Source organism: Liolophura sinensis, chromosome 12, assembly GCF_032854445.1.
Source record: "Liolophura sinensis isolate JHLJ2023 chromosome 12, CUHK_Ljap_v2, whole genome shotgun sequence".
Taxonomy (NCBI): Eukaryota; Metazoa; Mollusca; class Polyplacophora; order Chitonida; family Chitonidae; genus Liolophura; species Liolophura sinensis.
This window is the reverse complement of record NC_088306.1, coordinates 27,536,766-27,558,531: the sequence shown is the minus strand read 5'-3', so window position 1 is coordinate 27,558,531 and position 21,766 is coordinate 27,536,766. Positions and strand designations below refer to the sequence as shown.

Sequence of the window (21,766 nt, the reverse complement as noted above, 5' to 3'; positions counted from 1 at the left end):
ATATTGTCCCACATGTGACGTGCCAATGTACACACCATATATGTTGTCGCACATGTGACGCACCCATGTGCACACCATATATATTGTCCCACATGTGACGTGACCATATATATTGTCCCACTTGTGACGTGTCCATTCCTGGTGGAAGGGGCCTCGCGAGTTCACGCAGATATCGGCGACACAGGTGGAAACCAACGTATATAAAAGACGTTATTTTACGATAGTTGTTAGCTTTAATACACATTTGTCTGTCGACTAGACGTCGCCTCTGGCAGCTAACGTAAAATCACCTCTTTCAGCTGCAGTAGTTTGCGAGAGCTTCCATCTGTCTCGCCGAGATCGCCGACATCACGTCACCTAGATAGATTCCTTCAACGGCGATTGGGGTGTATTTTTGAGAGTCATTAAAGAGAGCCTCTGTAAAATGTATTTTTCCCGCACATCATGCTCTCTTCTCACAATGTGCATGTATACATTATTAGCGTCAAGGCGTGGTAGTTTTACAGGAAATGATCCAAGCGCTAGACTCAATGAAATCGAGGAAATCTCTCACAGTGATATGTGATCCAGTTGATTTAATGGAATCAAATCAAAATCGAAGGTAACCTGTCTAAAATGTATGTAACATTCATTAATGTATTGCACGTGGTGTTTGATAGGTGTAAATAGGTATATCGTAACTCCTGCTAGTGTCTGCATGAGAAGGCAAAAACAGGAGGCTAGTGAGGGTGTGAGAAAATAAATCAGCAGGTGGGGGTCTAGGAGTGATTCAGAGAGGGTGGGTGGTTTATTTTAGGACGGTGGGGGAGGGGGGGGTATGTTGGGAGGGGAAATTCCTATCAATTTGTCCTCACTTTTTCAATTTCTGGCATAAGATATATATATATATATATATATATATATATATATATATATATATATATATATATATATATATATATATATATATATATATGGCATGTTCTTTGCATTCTCAGGCGTTAACTCATACATTTTGTTGTTCTGTCTCTACTTTGAGGCTGACTGTTACGCCATACCTCAGGTCGGGTCGTACACAAAGGAGATACTTTATACACCCTGGCTCATAGCAGTTTTTTTTTCTCCCATCAGATTACTTCGAGTCGGACAGCAACAATAAACTTTTGTGTTCGTTTTGTGTAGTGGTGTAGTGTTCAGAATACCTAGCTAAGATTATATTCCAGTCGTAACAACAATATAAAGTTAGATATTCATAGCTCGAGCCGATTTCTAAAGTTTATACATAAGGTGACTGAGTTAAACGTCTTGATAATTCACAACGACTCTCTCGGTCATTTACCACGTGCAAGCTTATTTTTTGAATGCTAACTGTTCTCAGTCAAGCAGTGGTCCACGTAATCTCATCTATCTGATCATCGCAAGACCACCAAGTATGCAGCACTACCACAAGTTTGATGTGAGTAATATTTTGCTTTTCTGAATTTCATATGATACTGGTGTCGTTGTAACAGACTTGGTTCACATATGTTTGGGTATTCCGATGGTTAAAAAATCTGCCGCTATGATCGTAACGTGTAGATCCTAATAATGAAACTATCTGTGGAAATAAAATTCATGTTAGTCACAGATTGCCCTGACCTTACGTTTGGCACAGGTTTGTTCGGTTTGATGCCATATATTACCGGACAAAATTTTGCCAAAGCTGACGTCAGAGCAGTCTCGGAATAATTGCATGTGTATCTTCGAAGTAGCAAGAATCTCTCCAAACCGAAGTTGTTGCACATTAAGCAGGCTATGTATTCTTAGTCGCACGTATAATTACGTTGCAACTTGTCCGACAACTCTTATGATGAAAAGAGTTACATATCCGAAAGTTTGCTTGTTTGTGAAGAAGCAATTCAGTTACAACGTGATTCTTGTCGTGTTGTTTATGGAAATATCGACCGATACCAGTATCTATATGAATCGAAGCATTCTAGAATCCCAACTCCAAGAAATGTCCAGCAAGTTCCATTCCGCAATGACGATTCTCGTTAACCGAATATCACACCACTGTAATCCAAAATATCCACTGCTTAGCCTATATTCTTAGGCGACCTGACGGTAGACGATTCGACCTACGGTATTAGATGATTCGACTTAATTTGGCTGTTAGGCGATATGACCTGTATTCCCTATGTAGGACCCATGTATATATATAAAGGCCTACAGGTATTGCTGCACACCTCGATTGCCTGGCCTTCAGCTCGTATGTCGTATACGCGACCACATATATAAATATACAGGGCTATGTTGACGATCAAGCTGCGCACAGGCATGTTCTTTGCCATCTCAGGCGTTAACTCATACATTTTGTTGTTCTGTCTCTACTTCGAGGCTGACTGTTACGCCATACCTCAGGTCGGGTCGTACACAAAGGAGATACTTTATACACCCTGGCTCATAGCAGTTTTTTTTTTTCTCTCATGAAATTCGAGTCGGACAGCAACAATAAACTTTTGTGTTCGTTTTGTGTAGTGGCGTAGTGTTCAGAATACCTAGCTAAGATTATATTCCAGTCGTAATTAGGCAATATAAACTTACATATTCATAGCTTCCCGCATCCGGGTTCCCCTGCCGTGAGGAGGTGATAAATAATATTTAGGTAAATGGGCGAAATGTTGATTTTTGCCGATCTCTGAAGTGTAAAGTACTAGACGACAATGAAACTATCATATTTGAAGGTTACACACATTCTGGTTACTTTTCAAGAAAAACATTCTTAGCTATAAGCCATAATTTTCTTTATTCATGCTAAAATCTTATTCAAGGCCTATGTCGCCTGGGTTAAATTCGCTTTGTTTCCACCCCTTCTCCCGGTGAAATGTCTTTACTTGACACATTTTGATCACTTATCACCATTACGAAAATATGACAACATATTAACATATTACTGAAACCCGTTTTCACTCTCTTGCCAGGTGGACAATCGTCCTTGCTTGATTCTGTATGCCAATGTGCTTCGTGGACGGAAAATAACTAAAGGGTGGGGCGATATGGGTGAGCCATTTGTTTTAATTATTTATTCATTACAATCAGTTGACGTCAATGTTTCACAGTAGAGGATCTTCAATTTTATATGGGTTTCTTGCACGCTAGATTTTAAGATGAAACTTATTAACGCCATCAAGCAGTTTAAAATTCAGTTTACAACACTTGACAGACTTGACAAAAAGGTGATATCAATTCCAAAACGTAGTCTTGAGACAGGTAACCGAACTCTTCATTGTCATATATGGATGCTATCCTACAAAATAATTACAAAATGAAGTTTAGCTAAAACCAAAATACATAGGTCTTGCTTGACGTATTTTGACTTTAACGTTAAGTTTCATGGGAATTTGATAAAACTGATTCATGACTGATATGAATGACTCTTATTTTCAGTTGATACACCTGACCCGTACATTGAGCTGAAGATGCGCAAAACACCGGACGCCAAAAGAAGAACAGCCACGAAAACTAACGAGCCAAATCCCGTGTGGAACGAGAATTTCCGTTATCTCCTCGATCCAAAAGAAAAGAACATACTTCGTAAGTATTTAAAACCTTTCACCAAAGACTACAGTCGAGTTTCCATTACACGTCTAACAGGGATTTGGTAAGATTTTTAAACACATTTGATGAAAACAATTTGTATTTCATTGCAGATATTAACCTAAAAGACGACAACTACACAATGGATTGGGCAATCGGAAGTGAACAGATCAACATAAACAGCCTGGAAAGGAACAAGTGGATCAAGAAGACCGTTATTTTTAACAAGGTTTGTTGTTTATATGGAAATTTTCTTAACAAGAGTAAGATGCAAGTTCATCACGTGGAACGTTAAAAGATAGTATTATAAAAAATGTTATCCATTTGTTTGTCACTTTGTACATTTGTTCTGGCCAAACCACGATAGTGTCGCGACCTGTTTATCAAACTGGTCTCACTGCAACATCCCTGTACATTGAGCCTTGGTGTCAACAAACGGTCAACGTCACAGTTCGTGGAGCCTTGGTGACAACAAAGGGTCGACGCTATTGTTCTTCAGGCCTTGATGACAACAAACGGTCAACGTCATTGTTCGTGGAGCCTTGGTGGCCACAAACGGTTAACGTTACTGTTCGTGAGGCCTTGGTGGCAACAGACGGTAGACGTCAACGTTGGTCAGGCCTCGGTAGCCAAAACCGGTGCTTGACGCTCGTGAGGTCTTCGTCACATTTCGTGAGGCCTTGGTGGCAATAAACGGTGGACGACCCTCGTGAGACCTTGGTGACAACAGACGGTCGACGTCACCGTTCGTGACGCCTTAGTGGCAACAAACAATGGACGACGCTTGTCAGACCTTGGTGGCAACAGACGGTCGACGTCACCGTTCGAGAGGCCTTGGTGGCAAAAAACGGTGGACGACGCTCTTGAGGTCTTCGTGGCAACATACGGCCAACGTCACTGTTCGTGAGGCCTTGGTGGCAATAAACGGTGGACGACGTTCGTGAGACCTTGGTGACAACACACGGTCGACGTCATTGTTCGTGACGCCTTGGGGGGAGCAAACGGTGGAAGACGCTCGTGAGGTCTTCGTGGCAACAGACGGTGGACGTCACCGTTCGTAACTCCTTGGGGGGTACAAACAGTGGATGACGCTCGTGAGGTCTTCGTGGCTACAGACGGTGGACGTCACTGTTCCTGACGCCTTGGTGGCAATAAACGGTGGACAATGCTCGTGAGACCTTGGTGACAACAGACGGTCGACCTCAATGTTCGTGACGCCTTAGTGGCCACAAACAGTGAACGACACTCGTGAGACCTTGGTGGCAACAGACGATCAACGTCACTGTTCGTGATACCTTTTACGCAGTCTGCCGTTTGTTGAAATCCGCTTGTCTTCCACCACGAATGAGCACGTCGTGTGTGGGACAATATATATGGTGTGCACATGTGTGCTTCACATGTGGGACAATATGTATGGTGTGCAAATAGGTACGTCACATGTGGGACAATATATATGGTGTGCACATGGGCATGTCACAGATAATGGAAGATTTATCCGGACTTTGTCCAGTTCCCCATTACATACAAACCTCACCGCCTTACGGCCAAATGTTCCTGAGAATGGCATAAAACACAATTAAATAAATAAACAGCTGCCCTATGTTAATAATGAATTCGTATCCATTTCTTTGATACTTTTAGGTCTCTGAACTTGATATGGAATTAAAGACAGAAATAGAGTAAGTATTTTCAAGTTTAGAAATATATTGGATACACCCTTTTGGCATAGTTAGAAATAGCTCAAAATACATGTACCTGTTCCCAAGACACAAAAGAAGTGTGATTGTTACAAAAATAAAACGCAGATACTAATGAGAAAAAGCACCCATTAAAACCCATTAATATTTGTCGCTGTTGTTGTTGACATGCTCCCTTAAATATAGATTATGTTAAAATGAGAATTTAGTTTCCGGTTATCTCAAAGCTTTCCAAATTGTGTAAGGTGGCTAATAGGGTTTTCTTTTCAGTACGCAACCCAATTTACGCTACAGTGTGGATTTGTGTGAAGAAGAAATGAATTATCTTAAGGTCAGGAAGTTGAAAACTATGACAGGAATGGGCTGTTTACTTGGCGGAAGGGGGCCGAAAACCATTGAAGAGGTACATGACGATTTTGTATGTTATAACGTGATTAAATTTAATTACGAGTTGTCGAAGGAAATTCTGATCGAGTGGAACATATAGCGCGTCACGGATTGTTTTCATTATGGAGCTTGTAAACGGGCATGCGGGTAATTTGTAATATAAGCCAATCAGAATTAACTGATATCAACGCTTTGCCGCTCCACATGTTTTAAAGTGGCATTGTGAACATTTCAGCTGTAGCCCCTAAGCTGTCTTCCAGGATGTCAGTCACACGCCAGTAAAATCAGACACTTTGTCCTTGTACTAGACAACTCCGCTCAGTAATATAATCCTGCAAAACAACAGGTCATGTAACCAGGGTGTAGTTCGATCACAACAGACCACACGCCTTCATGTGAATTGTCTTCATATGACAGAATTGAGACATGAACAGCGGTCTACATGTCTGATTATCTGCAAATATAGAGTGGGATAATTCTTATCGAAACAACCCCAAATGTGTCGGATTGACTGCAAGGAACATTTACCGCTGTTCACAGGTGCATTACATCTTCCCAAGCATAAATCAACGTCAACCGTGTGGTCTCGCCGAAAAAAAAGGGTCCATGGCAATCACGTCTGTTCAGGAAGATTTAATAGCTAAAGATGTTCCTTACCAGCAGCCCGACATATTTGGGGCTGTTTCTCTCCGTAACTCTCGCAACAGCGTTGTTTTACCCCACTCCGCAAGGATACCTGCAAATCTCGGGAGAAAGAAATCAATAAAAAATGAAAAAGAAAAAAAAAAACCCGAATCAGAGTGTCTATTTCATCGGATAAGCTCTATCTGTGTCAGGATACAACCAGTCGTAGGCAGGATTGTGCGATTCAAATACGACATCCGTCCCAAGTACATTCCAATTTTAGAATGCGTGTTCTTCTGGGTTGCTCATACTGGAAATCAACATTTACACAAACCTACGAGATCTGCGGATATGTCAAGAGAGGCACGAGATTCGGTGAATTGTATAACAGGGATAAGAGACTGAGAAATCACTATCTGTATATCCATACTCACGAGTTATGGGCTGACCTGACCAATTCCTTTTTATGTTGGGATATCTTTTGCTATATATAGGCGTCAAAATATATAATAATCGAAAAGAACCAAAACTGCTCGGAAATCTAGCACAGATCTACGGCCAGTACGCGGAGAGCAAATTTTACATGAACCGCTTGTACCTATGCTAAAATGACTTTTGCAAAATTTACTGCGTTTATTTTTATCTGTAGCTCCCCCAACCCCCTCCCCTGAAAGGAACAAAATTCAATTCCTGCTTTTCGCTATCTCAAAAGACAATCCGTTAAGTTTATCAGAAAACCTGCGTGACTGATTCTAGATTGTAACCTATTGTTGTGGCATAGTATTCCGTTTACACATTCCATTAATTCAAGATAAAGATTGTATAAGTCTACCAGGATCATATGATGAATATAACACAGGATTATGTTATAATAACACAACACATTATAGCATCACCCAAACGTCACTTTCAATTAAAATTAACGGCCTATTTGCTTGATTGTTTACCTTTCTTACAATACCCAGATTCCCGACTTAACATTTTTTTGACAAGAAAAGAAATGCTACACGTTTAGAGTAAAGCTCCACTGACCAAGAGCGAAAGGCAGGTTAAGCCACTCGGCCAGCAAGGTCCACACATTGATAATTAATCAATCTATAAATCGATCGTTGTATTTCAGGTGCCGACTGTAGCCGTGCTGGGGTCAGGTGGGGGTTTCCGGGCTATGGTGGCCTATAGCGGTGTCTTCAAAGCTCTGCAAGAAACAGGTGTGCTGGACTGTGTCATTTACACATGTGGACTGTCGGGGTCATGTTGGTAAGATCTTATAACTTCACGCTCGGCGAACTACTTTAATATTTCAGGTTTTTTTCTCCTTCGTTTTCAAAATGGGTTTTTTGTATGTAATGGAATATAGCACTTATATAAAAGTGATCTCTGGAAAAAAGTTGCATTTGCTGACTTTTGGGCATTTGTAAAAGATCTTCGACAGAGGTTAACGGCATTTTGGATAACTCTGAAATATGAGCATATGCAATTCTAAGTGCAAAGACTAACTTTGTACAAGTCTTCCATGTGGGTAAGATGAATGTCTAATATGTACACACTTTGCCTGCGCGACTTTCAAACTTAACGGGTCAAACTTCAAGTGATCCACAAAAATGTTTTTAGGGTCCCCTTGACAGCATATCAGTTTTTCTGAAAAGCCATTAAAACATGAAAAGCAAACGTAAAATATCAAAAGATTGAACTGACCTTCGACACTTGAGATTTAAATACTGTTACGACCCAAACTGTCTGTATTATAAAGAGATGGCTTGTTCCAAATACACGACAGTTTAGCCGCACAGAAAAGTGACCAAAACTAGCAGATTTTATTTTAAAACAATTTATTAGGTTTAACAAGAACAGATAACAAGACTTTTACAAATACTAAAGTACTTAAGTTTAACAAGAAAGGATAGCAGTATCTATACAAATACTAAAGTACTTACATGTACAACGGTGTCAAGTCCAAACGGACGCATATATTCCACAATGCTTAAAAAATGCACAGAGGCAATATTCACAAGTGGGAAAATCCACAGTATAACTGAGTGTAAGACGAAGTATACACAAAATTCCACAGACAGGGTCGGTGTACTAATAAGCACTGTGTACACAAGAGCACAAGTTAAGTATACAAGTTCAGACTGAACAAGTGCTCGGTGGAGATATGATATAACAAAGCCAGAGGCTATAAAGACACCAAAATTCAGCACAAAAGGCCTACTAAAGTAATACACAGCGAAAGCATCCAAAACTCTCAATAATTCTCCGTTCTCCCCTTTTGACCTGCCTTCATAGGTCTTATATAGACTGGTGGAATTTTCTGGAATAAGAAAATTCTTGAACACTTGTTGTAAACAAACAGGCCCCGAACTGAGCGTATTCTGGAATATTCTAAGGCAGAGGCAGACAGCTGGCCCTGAACTCAGCATATGTAAACCGTGGCAAGCTAAATTTAGAAGCTGACGGCATTTGTGCACATAACAATACGTTGTTATAAAAAGTAGTCTGCTTTGAAGTTGACGTCACAATAACCAGTAGCATGGTCACGATTTTAACTGCTCTGTTCAACACTTTAGGAGGTGCAAAAGACGAAAGGGGCGAATTTCACGTTCTGCAGTTCTGCATTCTTAAACGAGCTTTTGTAACTTCGTGGCTAAAGAGTCAAAACAAGTCGAAATGAGTATGTGTTGATTTGTGTGAACAGTATGAAAATCACAAACTGGCGGCAGTCAATATGGCGTCTGTGCTTTGATAAATACTTTTTCCTGCTCGGTTTGTGTAAATGTTGGTTTCTAGTATCAGTCACAGTGTTATTTGACAAAATCTTTGCTCACCGTGCTACATTTCCGTGTTGTTCCGAAACGTGTGCGTTTGAATGAAGCCTTAAGTAAAAGAGACTATACAAGATTTTTGTTGTCATTTTAGAATAGCCCAAATAATTACCTTCACAAAGTACCAGCCTTGTCTGTTCGCGGTTTACATCAAAAATCGGTAATAATACCCTAAAATTTATAAAGCAGGTCGCATTATAACTTTTTCAAACCTTAAAGTCATTTTGGCACTATACATAGGACAGATACGAGTCTGTTATTTACTGAAAGGCAGTAATTTGAGCTATATAAACACTATTGCTGCTGCAGAAAATTTGATTTTGTCCAAAATCTCTGGAATACTCTCTTTAATTTAATTATCTCAGTGTTTAATATTGTCGTAGGTTTCTTCGGTTTAATTGAAAGATATTTTTCCCCAAATTAAATTATCAGGTTATTATCGACATTGTACTCGCATCCGAAGTGGCCAAAGTTGTCTCTGAAAGAATTTCAGGAAGAGCTAAAAAAGAACATTGACGCGAGTTTTATTAACTTGATGGGAATGCAGCAAGTTAGTCGGTACATCGGCGCCATGATGGAAAAATGGAACAACGGCCAGCCAATCAGCTTCACGGATTTCTATGGCCATCTGGTGGGAGAAACACTAATTAAAGACGTAAGTAAAAGGGAGGCAATTGATGTTGGATTGGGTGGTCTGATATGTAAAACCAGCTCTGTTTAATGTTATGGGCATAGTTACAATTTTGTAAACGGTTGTTTGAATGTATATTTTGACTGGGTTTATTGATGATACTAACAAACTGGTTATCTCAAAAAATCTTCATGTTTTTGCTCTCTAATTCGTTACGTTTTTCTGTCTACCCTGTGTTAAATATCCCTTCTGTACAAGATTTTGGATAGTTGGTTAGAGTGTACAAACTAAGACTCTTACCAGGCATGTACTTGATACCAGAGGGAAGGAATTGTGATATGCCTATAGCGTCAATATCACTGACCCCCATGTATTTTTTGGTCTTTCAGAGAAAAGATTGTACACTGACAGATCAACAGATAAAAATCGTAGACGGTAACATCCCAATGCCTCTGTATACGTGTGTACACGTGAAGGCGAACGTTTCTGCCAGAGTTTTCCAAGGTAAGACAAAAAAGGATGCAAGGCCTCACGACAAGCTAGGCTGTTCACGCATCAGCTCCGTAAGCTAGTTACTTCAAATCAGGTCAAGAGGCAATTTGTTCATGTAACATGGCGTGATAAGCCAAGATCGGGTTTGAATGAATAAATGAATGAATGAATAAATGCTAGGGATTTAACCTATCCTTAAAAATTTTTCCACAGTGCGAAGACGAGGAGTAATTGGGTCTGTGTACATATACTGTGTTTCTTGTGGCAGGGCGAGTTCATAAGGCCATAGTGCTATTGCCACCGAAGTATGATGTCGAAGACACCAGACATGACACCCCGCCCAGTCACATTATACTGACACCAGGCCGACCAGTCCTGTTTCCATGCTGTAACCTATCAGTGCTTGGTGCCAAGCCAAGCAGCAACCAGTACCATTTTTAAAGTCTTTGGTTTGATCCCGGATCTCCCGACTTCGAGCGGGAAGCACTAACCATTAGTCCCTCGATGCGATCTATTGTGTCTGATGTCATAACTGTAACTATATCGGGCATTAGTGTGCCCCTATACAGGGCGACGCCTTTCCATAGGGCTGTTTTGTTGACTACATTACAATACCAAGACATGTTACTTTGCAGAATGGATTGAGTTCAGCCCTTTCGAGATAGGAATGGCGAAGTTTGGGTCGTTCATGAAGAGCGAGTATTTCGGCAGTAAGTTCTTCATGGGCAAGTTGGCGAAGAAGTACGACGAACCCCCACTCCACTTTTTACAAGGTCAGTCCTAGGTTTTGTTTTCAAAATCTGAAGTAATTTTGGGGTGTATTTTAACCTTGTAAATTGTTGCAATACGAGAGGTTCTGATGCCGTTCTTCCCCTGTTAGCAGGTGTTTTATGTCATTATTTGTTCTCTCTACCCTGAGAAAAGAATGAATCTGTTCAATTAAACAACGTTAAGTTCTTACAATACAGCATTTTGAATATTGTCTGCCTTTCTTCATTGGCACTAAAATTCACCGGAAACCTCACAATAAATTGTCTTGCCCAGTTTTTTAGACAAAACTGGAGTTGGCTATTGTCATAATCAAACAAAAACTTATTCACTTCATTGCCCCATTTGGATTTCTACACCATAATACTGGCCGTCGTCGCATATGCGAAATATTATTGGGTATTGCGTAAAACACCAATCAAACAAAATAAATATATCTTTTCTGTAAACTACGTAACAGCATATTTTCCATCTTTTGTCGCAGGTATTTGGGGCAACGCTTTCAGCATCATGTTTGATCGACTATTTGATGACAACCGAAACATGGACCCCGTGAAGATGGTCAGACGGGAAATGAGTATGTTCATGAGCAAAATGCACACCACTTGCCAGGCCTTAAAAACCACAATATTATCATTTTAACTGAAATAAAGAGATACTGAAGCTAATATTCTTAACCGTCAGTAGAAGTCATACAGAAGTTTTTGGTACCAAATTGCTGAAATTACTGAAAAGATGATTTCGTCTTGTGATTAGTGGTATTATCTCGTGCAATTTTTATGATAGGAAGGAAATTACGATTATTCTTATTTTGATATTGTAATGCAGAAAAGAAAATTAAAGAAGAATCGATGCTGAGTGACGGAAGCGAAGATGAAGACGATGATGACGACGATGATTTTGATGATCACGATAACTCTCATTATGATCATTGTGAAGAACTGACTGATACTACGACCGCGGCCAAAAGTAGGAAAACGAAGGAGGAGGAAGAACAAGGAGCGGAAAAAACGGTCGCGGACAAAGGATTCTGGATGAACTGGTTTAAGGACCTAGTAGATAGGTAATATAATTTATTCTCTTTGCAATTTGATCCTCTAATTTAGTCACCGTGCAAATACTGCCACTATCCAACCGCTTCAAAATTTCACTCCACTTCTGTTCATCTATTAGCGTGACTCGTAAAGGATATTGGGTTTGCTTGCTTGGACAAACAGATAAGACAATATAGCTTTACGGCAAGGATTTTTGTTTCAGTTATCTGTCGAGGTGCAATGGCTTAAACCCTTTGATTTCGATGTTACTGTCCCTTTCAAAAAAAAAGTTTACTACACACATTATATAAAGCCTATTTACTTTTTAACAAAACTTCAGTGATATTTTTAATGTTCGAACTGTGTCATTGTGTAGTCGTCTTAAAACTAGTTATAAAACTAATATAATGTTTTCCCAAAATCAATATTTAGTCAGAAAAGGTGATTTTGCCTACGCTTGACCACAAGCGTATAGTGACGTCGTATTTTCCGTGAAAAGTTCAGAAGTATTACTTGTTTATTTCATTTGAATTTGAAAACAAAAATGTTGAAGTTAAACAGTTTGTTATAAAACTGTGAACCGATTGCTAAAATCAAAACCTCACGGTTATCGTTTTCCGTTTCCAGCAAGAGATTTCAGCTTCTGAGCACTCGCACTGGCCGCGCTGGCGTGATTCACAACTTCCTGAGAGGAATCGCGTTACTACCTAAAGGAGAAGAACCTAAGACCCCCGAAGAAACAGATTCTGGTGAGAAGACTTAATTAATCCAGTAATTACCGGAGACATTTCCACTTCAGTCATTAAATTAATGCAACGTTTAAAAGAATGACAGACAAGTTCAAAATGACATTTAAGAAGACAAAAGTCTTGCATTCAGTATTTAGCCCAGTCCTTTATTTCACAGGTGTTCTTTCCCCATTACGAAACTATTTCAAAACAGCTGTATGAAGGTGGTAAAGCTAAAGTAAAGAGCATTAAAATAACTTCTGGTGCAGTATATCTCATTTGATCCAGCAAGAGATGGATTTGAACTGTTGACCTAGTTACCTGCATGCCGGATACAAATGTACCGTGCCAGACTTCTTTGTTCAGCTTGGCCAGCCTTCCCAGCATTATTTGACAGTATATAGGACCGAGACGTGGAAATAGTATATATATATAAAATTAGCCGAAAATTTAATTATGTTTACAGACGATTCAGACGAACGAATCGGAGTGTATTTCACCCACGTGAAGAAACAATTCGTCGTGGACGCAGGGTTAACTTTCAACTCCCCGTACCCTCTCGTGCTGAGGCAAGCCCGAGGGATAGACTTGATCCTGTCGTTTGACTTCAGTGGTAGACCCAGCGATGACAGCGAGCCGTTCGAGGTAAATTAATTCCTGATGAATAACCAGTCAGCTATCTGGTACCAATTTTACAACAGCCATTTATGACCTTAGGTTGAATTAAAAACTTCGTCAACTAATTTGGGGGCTTGTCACACGTGTTTTGAAATGGTCAAATTTTAATTTCAAGGACCAAACATAAGCTCTAAAGTATTTTAAATTTGACTTAGCTCCGGGCAATGTTATATGTACATCATTACTTGCCCTGTTTACTCTGAACTATTCGGATTTTTTTAGTAACTGCTTTCTTTAGATCGATATCATCGTGTTTTCCATGGTTTCCGAGGTTGTAAAACAAATTTGCCTTGCCTGACGAATGCGCTGATGATTTTTTTCCAGGAAATAAAACTGGCTGAAAAGTGGGCTAAACAGCACGGTCTTCGTTTCCCACCCATCGACACGAGTGTGTTTGAGAAAGAAGGGATGAAGGAGTTGTACATCTTCCGTGATCCCAACGACCCTAACTGTCCCATAATACTTCACTTCGTCCTCGTGAATCTCGACTTCCGGAAGTATAAGAAGCCAGGTGAGTTGCAAGCATTTCAAGGCGCAGTTTCAAAACCGACCTTGGGCAGGGAACATTCCTGCGCTGTCACTGCTTGTGGTGCCTTGGTGACAATAAGCGATCTACAACGCTCGTGAGAACATTTGTGAAGTCTAAAATTCGTCGAAGAAGACGCATCTGGTACTAGTGAGGTGTGCAAAGTCGTCATTCGTCATTACCTTACTTACGGTCGGAGATTTACGACTGGCACTTCTGTTTGCTCCACCCATAATATTGACAGTCATCGCATAAGTGAAAAACTCTTAAATATGGCATTTCATGAAATAAATGAAACAAAGTAAATCAATACAGCCAGTCTAGAACACACTACCCACTGCTATACATGTTCTCTTACTTGTACATATATATTCCACGATTTGGGGTGCTAGACTATTTTGATCATTTTGAGAGACCCCTTTTAATCTGGGAAGTTTTGATTTCGTATTTTGCAGATGCCATGCTATTTTTTGCCCTAAACATTTTCTTTTTCGTCACCAGGTGTCCCAAGGGAAACTACTGAAGAGAAAGAATTCGCGGACTTCGCCGTCTTTGACGATCCCGAAGCCCCTTATTCCACGCTTAACTTCACCTACACTCACAAGGCGTTTGATCGGTTATCTCAGCTGATGGAATTCAATACACTCAACCACCTGAAGGAGATCAAAGAGGCCATTGCGGAGGCAGTCCAGAAGAAACGAAAATAATTCATTTCAATGAGATTAGAAACCAATCAAAATTGTGCACATAGAACATATGTGTCATATAGATCATGAAATGCGAAATCCCTCTTCTCAACGTACATGATTTTTAAATGATAGGATGTATGCTATTTTAGACGTTGCCAGCATAGTTTTACTGTTTGTTGAGAGCGGGCAATATCGGAATCTCCTCTGCTCTTGTGGGTTTGATGGCAATAAGCGGTCGATAGGGAACATAGGGAAGGCCATTATAATATAGTCTTGCATGAAATTTTTTGAAGCTCTCTTGACTTTCATCTGATGATATGCTCGTGCTCACGAACCTGCTGTATGGGAGAAAATCCGTGATCCGTACATAGTAAAATCCGAATCAGAAGCTTGTAAAAGGCTGGTGATTTCATGGTTGGGTATTTCCAACCATGAAACTGATCAAAATCGTATAAGGGAGAGATTCTGGAATGTCGCGTTAACGCCACTCAAATAATCATTCATCAATTACACAACCCTGAGTTCCTCCAGTCACCAGTAATATTATACTTTAAGTGACTCATCCTGTCCCTCATCTTACACTCCTGAATTTGTACATTGATGTTGTCGGAAATACCTGTATGTTAAAGAAAGGCATTCCTTTCTGTGATATGTGCTATTGGTGCTCTGTAAACAGGTAACTTGTATTAAATATTATATATATTTAGGTATATATGTTTATTTTGAATTGCCTCATTACAATAGTGATCAAAGTTAAATATGTTTGAACACGGCGTGAACACACATTGTACAATCATATCATTATATAACAGAAATCACATGTTTTTTTTAAAATGTCATAACGTGAGGCAATATTTTTGTCATATTTAAATGTTTCTGTAGAAAAAGATGTCGTTATCAGTATGATTTTATAGTTTGCCTCATTAATTTTCTTTATGCCTGTCTACTGTTTTGGTTTGTACTATTATAAACTGATCAAGATTTACTAATATATGTATAAATACAATTACACTTTGTTTGACTTCGCTTTTGTCTTTAGTGTTTTCAAAACAATTCGTTATTCATTTCAGAAGACGACAATGATTTTCATTAACTGAGCGAACAGATATAAACATGATTTTTTTTACTCTGATAGTTATTCCCTTTCTTCTAAAAACGTAATCCTGCTTATCGTATTGAAGAGATGAGCTCTTCTTGCCTGATTTATATTAACAATTGTAATTTCCCGCTACCGTTCGACCTCGGACATTTGTGGTGGCAGTTTAAATCCAGTTCAGGAGGTTTGTCAGCTAATTGCCAAAGGCTGATTCTAGGCATTCTAGTTTCCACTGCCTATAGACCTGACCGACGTCGTGTGAAAAAAGCCCCTCCTGAAACACCAGTTAATGAACAGATAAATAAATAATAATATCTGTAACTTGGTTAACAGAAGAACATGCGGTATTGTTTTGTCATTTGTTGTGGCCTCCCATTGCTCGAGTGGTACTCCTACATGTGAATGAGGGTAAAATTAAGCTAACATGCAAACAAAATGTACATTATATAGGCGTTAATCAACAATAAATAAAGTCACTGATGTAAATGAGAACGATATCGGGGGCAGTCAAGAAAAAAAGTAGAAGCACACGTACGTAAAAACTTGCAACCTATTTCAAATGGATGGAGGCTAATCAAAACATGTCAGAGCTAGTATTGTGGTTTGAAAAAAATTCAAGCCTGGACCGTCGTTGCTCTGGTTTTGCTCTCCATGCTTTACGTCTATCCCGCTGTCGTCGCTTCCCTGGTTTTACTCTCTGTGCTGTATGTCTGTAACACTGTCATAGCTGTCCTCGTTTTACTCTCTATGGTGTACATCTATCACACCGCTGATGTGGTTTTACTCTCTATGCTGTACGACTATCACTCCGTGATCGCTGCTTTGGTTCTACTCTCTATGCTGTACGTCTATCACACTGTCGTCGCTGCTCTGGTTTTACTCTCCATGCTGTACGTCTATCACACTGTCGTCGCTGCTCTGGTTTTACTCTCCATGCTGTACGTCTATCACACTGTCGTTGCTGCTCTGGTCTTACTCTCTATGCTGTACGTCTATCACCCTGTCGTCGCTGCTCTGGTTTTACTCTCCATGCTGAACATCTATCACACTCTCGTCGCTGCTCTGGTTTTATTCTCTATGCTGTACGTCTATTACAATGTCGTCGCTGCTTTGGTTTTACTCTCCATGCTGTACGTCAAGTCACCCTGTCGTTGCTGCTCTGGTTTTGCACTCAATGCTGTGCGTCTATCACACTTTCGTCGCTACTCTGGTCTTACTATCCATGCTGTACGTCTATCACACTGTCCTGGCTGCTCTGGTCTTACTCTCCATACTGTAAGTCTGTCACACTGTCGTCACTGCTGTGGTTTTACTCTCTATGCTGTACGCCTATCACACTGTCGTCGCTGCTCTGGTCTTATTCTCCATGCTGTGCGTCTATCACCCTGTCGTCGCTGCTCTGGTTTTATTCTCTATGGTGTACGTCTATCACACTACCGTCGCTGCTCTGGTTTTACTCTCTATGGTGTACGTCTGTCACACTGTCGCCGCTGCTCTGGTTTTACTCTCTATGGTGTACGTCTTAAACTATATGGCGATAGCTTTGATCACTGATAGCAAAGTTACAAGAAATACACAATGCTCTACTAGGCACTATCGCCAGGCCAAGGGAAAAAAATTAAATATGCATTTGTAATCTATCTTGCAACCTTGAAGCATCTTTTAAAACAAATTCTGGATTCGTGTCCAGATCTGGATCGCCATAACAATGTAATACATCTATGCTTAGCCCAAAGCTGAACCGCGTGTGAATACAAATTTACTCAGCCCTAGGCATAACGTTTCCGCAAAGTTGATGACAGAAAGACAGACAGACGGAAAGACGGACAGATAGACAGACGTGTAATATTCTGATAGACGTCGGTGTAAACTGGATAGAGACGGGGGAGACAGTTCACATTAGTATTCTGTGTTACTGAACTATTCTGATGGATGTCGGTATTAACTGGACAGAGGCGGAGGAGACAGTTCACATTAGTGCTCAGTGTTACTGAACTATTCTGATGGATGTCGGTATTAACTGGACATAGACGGGGGAGACAGTTCACATTAGTATTCTGTGTTACTGAACTATTCTGATGGATGTCGGTATTAACTGGACAGAGACTGGGGAGACAGTTCACATTAGTGTTCGGTGTTACTGAACTATCCTGATGGATGTCGGTATTAACTGGATAGAGACGGGGGAGACAGTTCACATTAGTGTTCGGTGTTACTGAACTATTCTGATGGATGTCGGTATTAACTGGATAGAGACGGGGGAGACAGTTCACATTAGTGTTCGGTGTTACTGAACTATTCTGATGGATGTCGGTATAAACTGGACATAGACGGGGGAGACAGTTCACATTAGTGTTCAGTGTTACTGAACTATTCAGATGGATGTCGGTATTAACTGGACATAGACGGGGGAGACAGTTCACATTAGCGTTCGGTGTTACTGAACTATTCTGATGGATGTCGGTATTAACTGGACAGAGACGGGGGAGACAGTTCACATTAGTGTTCGGTGTTACTGAACTATTCTGATGGATGTCGGTATAAACTGGACAGAGACGGAGGAGACAGTTCACATTAGTGTTCGGTGTTACTGAACTATTCTGATGGATGTCGGTATAAACTGGACATAGACGGGGGAGACAGTTCACATTAGTGCTCAGTGTTACTGAACTATTCAGATGGATGTCGGTATTAACAGGACATAGACGGGGGAGACAGTTCACATTAGTGTTCGGTGTTACTGAACTATTCTGATGGATGTCGGTATTAACTGGACATAGACGGAGGAGACATTTCATATTAGTGTTCAGTGTTACTGAACTATTCTGATGGATGTCGGTATAAACTGGACATAGACGGAGGAGACAGTTCACATTAGTGTTCGGTGTTACTGAACTATTCTGATGGATGTCGGTATTAACTGGACAGAGACGGAGGAGACAGTTCACATTAGTATTCTGTGTTACTGAACTATTCTGATGGATGTCGGTATTAACTGGACAGAGACGGAGGAGACAGTTCACATTAGTATTCTGTGTTACTGAACTATTCTGATGGATGTCGGTATTAACTGGACAGAGACGGAGGAGACAGTTCACATTAGTATTTCGTGTTACTGAACTATTCTGATGGATGTCGGTATTAACTGGACAGAGACGGAGGAGACAGTTCACATTAGTATTCGGTGTTACTGAACTATTCTGATGGATGTCGGTATTAACTGGACAGAGACGGAGGAGGCAGTTCACATTAGTATTCGGTGTTACTGAACTATTCTGATGGATGTCGGTATTAACTGGACAGAGAGGGAGGAGACAGTTCACATTAGTATTCTGTGTTACTGAACTATTCTGATGGATGTCGGTATTAACTGGACAGAGACGGAGGAGACAGTTCACATTAGTATTCGGTGTTACTGAACTATTCTGATAGATGTCGGTATTAACTGGACAGAGACTGGGGAGACAGTTCACATTAGTGTTCGGTGTTACTGAACTATTCTGATGGATGTCGGTATAAACTGGACAGAGACAGAGGAGACAGTTCACATTAGTCTTTGGTGTTACTGAGCTATTCTGATGGATGTTTGTATAAACTGGACATAGACGGAGGAGACAGTTTATATCAGTGTTCGGTGTTACTAAACTATTTTGATTGATGTCGGCATGAACTGAACAGAGACGGAGGAGACAGTTCACATTAGTATTCGGTTTCACTGAACTGTTCTGATGGATGTCGGTATTAACTGAACATAGACGGGAGAGACAGTTCACATTAGTATTCGATGTTACTGAACTATTCTGATGGATGTCGGTATTAACTGGACAGAGACGGAGGAGACAGTTCATATTACTATTTGGTGTTACTGAAATGTTAGTTGCACGGTAAATGACCTGTAGTCTCGCAAATGACATGTCTGCAGATGTGTTGTTCAATGCATAAGTCTACACTCAAAGCACATATACAGCTGTTTACTGCATGACTGGACGATACGAGGTTAATGGCCCCATTAATGAGCTAACATTATACTTTGCTCTTTCCAGAAATCCACACTGCTGTGGTTTTTACCTGGCCGATTCCAAAAGTTTTTGACAACAGTGCTCTGCGTTGAGGTCTCAAGTTCAGACGAGACAAAGATCTGACTACATCCCCTCTTTACATCAGGATATTTGTGATCTGCCAGGCGAAGACATTGAGAAGATATCTCCTCAGAATAAATAGATTAGCTAAAGACAATTTATGGTGAACCCACGAAGGTAGTAATAATTTTGGGACATGATCAAAGAAAATACATTTCTTAATTTAAATTTGTCAATCGTCCATCTTTGCCATGTAGTGAAATTTATAGTCCGGTGATTTTTAAAACCAGAAAACAAGGTAGGCAGAGAATGTTTCTGATTTCGATAAACAATGACGTTGAACTTTTTTTATCCTTACTTGACAGAGAAACAGTTGGAAAATGGAACCGACGATAATGACGCAAGCAATGACGACAGCGATTCCGAGGACACTGACGAGAACGTTAATAGTGATGACGAAGATGACGTATCAACCAAGCCACCTCCTGCCAAAAGAGGGCGCTATGAAGCCGCTAAGCGACCACCGCTGAAACGACCAAGAAATCCAAAACGACGTCAAAGAGCAAAGGACTTTGGTCAGGACTGATTAAGGGTTTGGTGGAAAGGTAAGTAGGTTTCTCATTCTTTGAGAGAACTTGAACACTCAACAGGAAAAAAAATTACAAATAAAGCAGTTGTTCACAGTTTCGTCTGCGTGTAACACATGTATGAGAAAAGACAAATAAGGTCATTAACAGATTACAATCATATTAGAAAGTTACCAAACAAATTATATTTCATTTTCACTTTTTTCAGATCATGTAAACCAATTTATATTACGTTTTTTGACCTAAGAAACGTCATATTCGAAAGATAAAATAAGAAAAAAGTGAGGGAAAACAAAATTAAATTGCAGGTTGCCACATAAGTCCCGTTTAATTTCCACTTTTTCCACATCATTCACGTCCCTGTATATGTCACTTTTTGTGTCAGAAAAGTCAAGGATAAAGTCGATCTGAGAAAACGGAAGAAAACAAAATGAAATCGCAAGTTAACATACAAGTCCCATTCCACTTTCACTTTATCCAGATCATGTCCGTCCGAGTCTTTAAGAAACGTCATGTCCTGAAACAACAGAATTAATATATAGGGCACATGCAGAATTAAATCACAGGTAACATATTATCCTTTTTGATTAGTCTTTTTATTCATCCATTTATTTATTTGTTTATTTAGAATTTAGGCATGGTTTATTTATGTATTTTGTTATTATTTTTTGCAGTAAACGTTACGAATTGTTGAGTACGAGAGACGGTCGCGCAGGCGCGGTACATAACTTTATGAGAGGTTTGTCTCTACAGGAAACCTGTCCATTGTCGCCATTCTCACCTGCCAAACCTTTCCGGGGACAATCAGGTGAGTTGATTGGTCTAACGACTGTCAGTGTGCAATACATGTATATATTTATTTGTTTTATTTGACTGGTGTTTTAAGCCATACTTAAGAATATTTTACTTATACGACAGCTGCCAGCATTCTGGTGGGAGGAAAATGGGCAGAGCCCGGTAAAACCCACGACCATACGCAGGTTGATGACTGACCTTCACATGTATGGTGCAATATATAAGAAACGCTCTCATTTACTTATTCTTGATTTTATTATGACTGTTTTGATTTAACTTTGTCTCCAACTTGTGAATAATAATTCAATGAAGCTATTTACCTGCAGTGGCTAAAACAAATATACTATGCACGACCACACAGTTATAGAGAGACATCTAAGCCTGGTTTATAAAACCTTTGAGACATGCAACATACTTGCTGTTTCAACTTAAATCGACATTGTCTGAATTTGTATGATGTTAATCTTGACGAAAGGTGATCCACAGATTCTTTAACTTGGTAATGGTCACCTAGTCCTTTAGAGTGTGAATTTATTCTGTTCAGACCAGCATTTAATGGACATAATCCAATATGAATC

The 21,766-nt window shown here is 40.0% G+C and overlaps 1 protein-coding gene across 1 annotated transcript; it reads left to right on the top strand.

Annotated features, from left to right (window-relative positions):
• The first annotated feature begins 2,268 nt into the window (after positions 1 to 2,268).
• Positions 2,269 to 15,015, top strand: LOC135479845 (cytosolic phospholipase A2-like). Its single transcript, XM_064759748.1, has 16 exons — positions 2,269 to 2,379; positions 2,940 to 3,018; positions 3,406 to 3,552; positions 3,669 to 3,784; positions 5,197 to 5,234; positions 5,523 to 5,655; positions 7,384 to 7,520; positions 9,518 to 9,740; positions 10,106 to 10,220; positions 10,844 to 10,981; positions 11,461 to 11,553; positions 11,805 to 12,039; positions 12,638 to 12,759; positions 13,205 to 13,383; positions 13,741 to 13,927; positions 14,444 to 15,015. The coding sequence occupies exons 1-16, from the start codon at positions 2,269 to 2,271 to the stop codon at positions 14,647 to 14,649; spliced, it is 2,259 nt and encodes a 752-aa protein (XP_064615818.1). The 3' UTR covers positions 14,650 to 15,015.
• Positions 15,016 to 21,766: the final 6,751 nt, after the last annotated feature.

Coding starts and splice junctions, on each gene's coding strand:
- LOC135479845 (XM_064759748.1), top strand. CDS start 2,269: ATGTTGACGATCAAGCTGCGCACAGGCATGTTCTTTGCCATCTCAGGC. Junction 2,380..2,939: donor ACTGTTACGCCATACCTCAG/GTCGGGTCGTAC, acceptor CTCTCTTGCCAG/GTGGACAATCGTCCTTGCTT. Junction 13,928..14,443: donor CCGGAAGTATAAGAAGCCAG/GTGAGTTGCAAG, acceptor TTTCGTCACCAG/GTGTCCCAAGGGAAACTACT.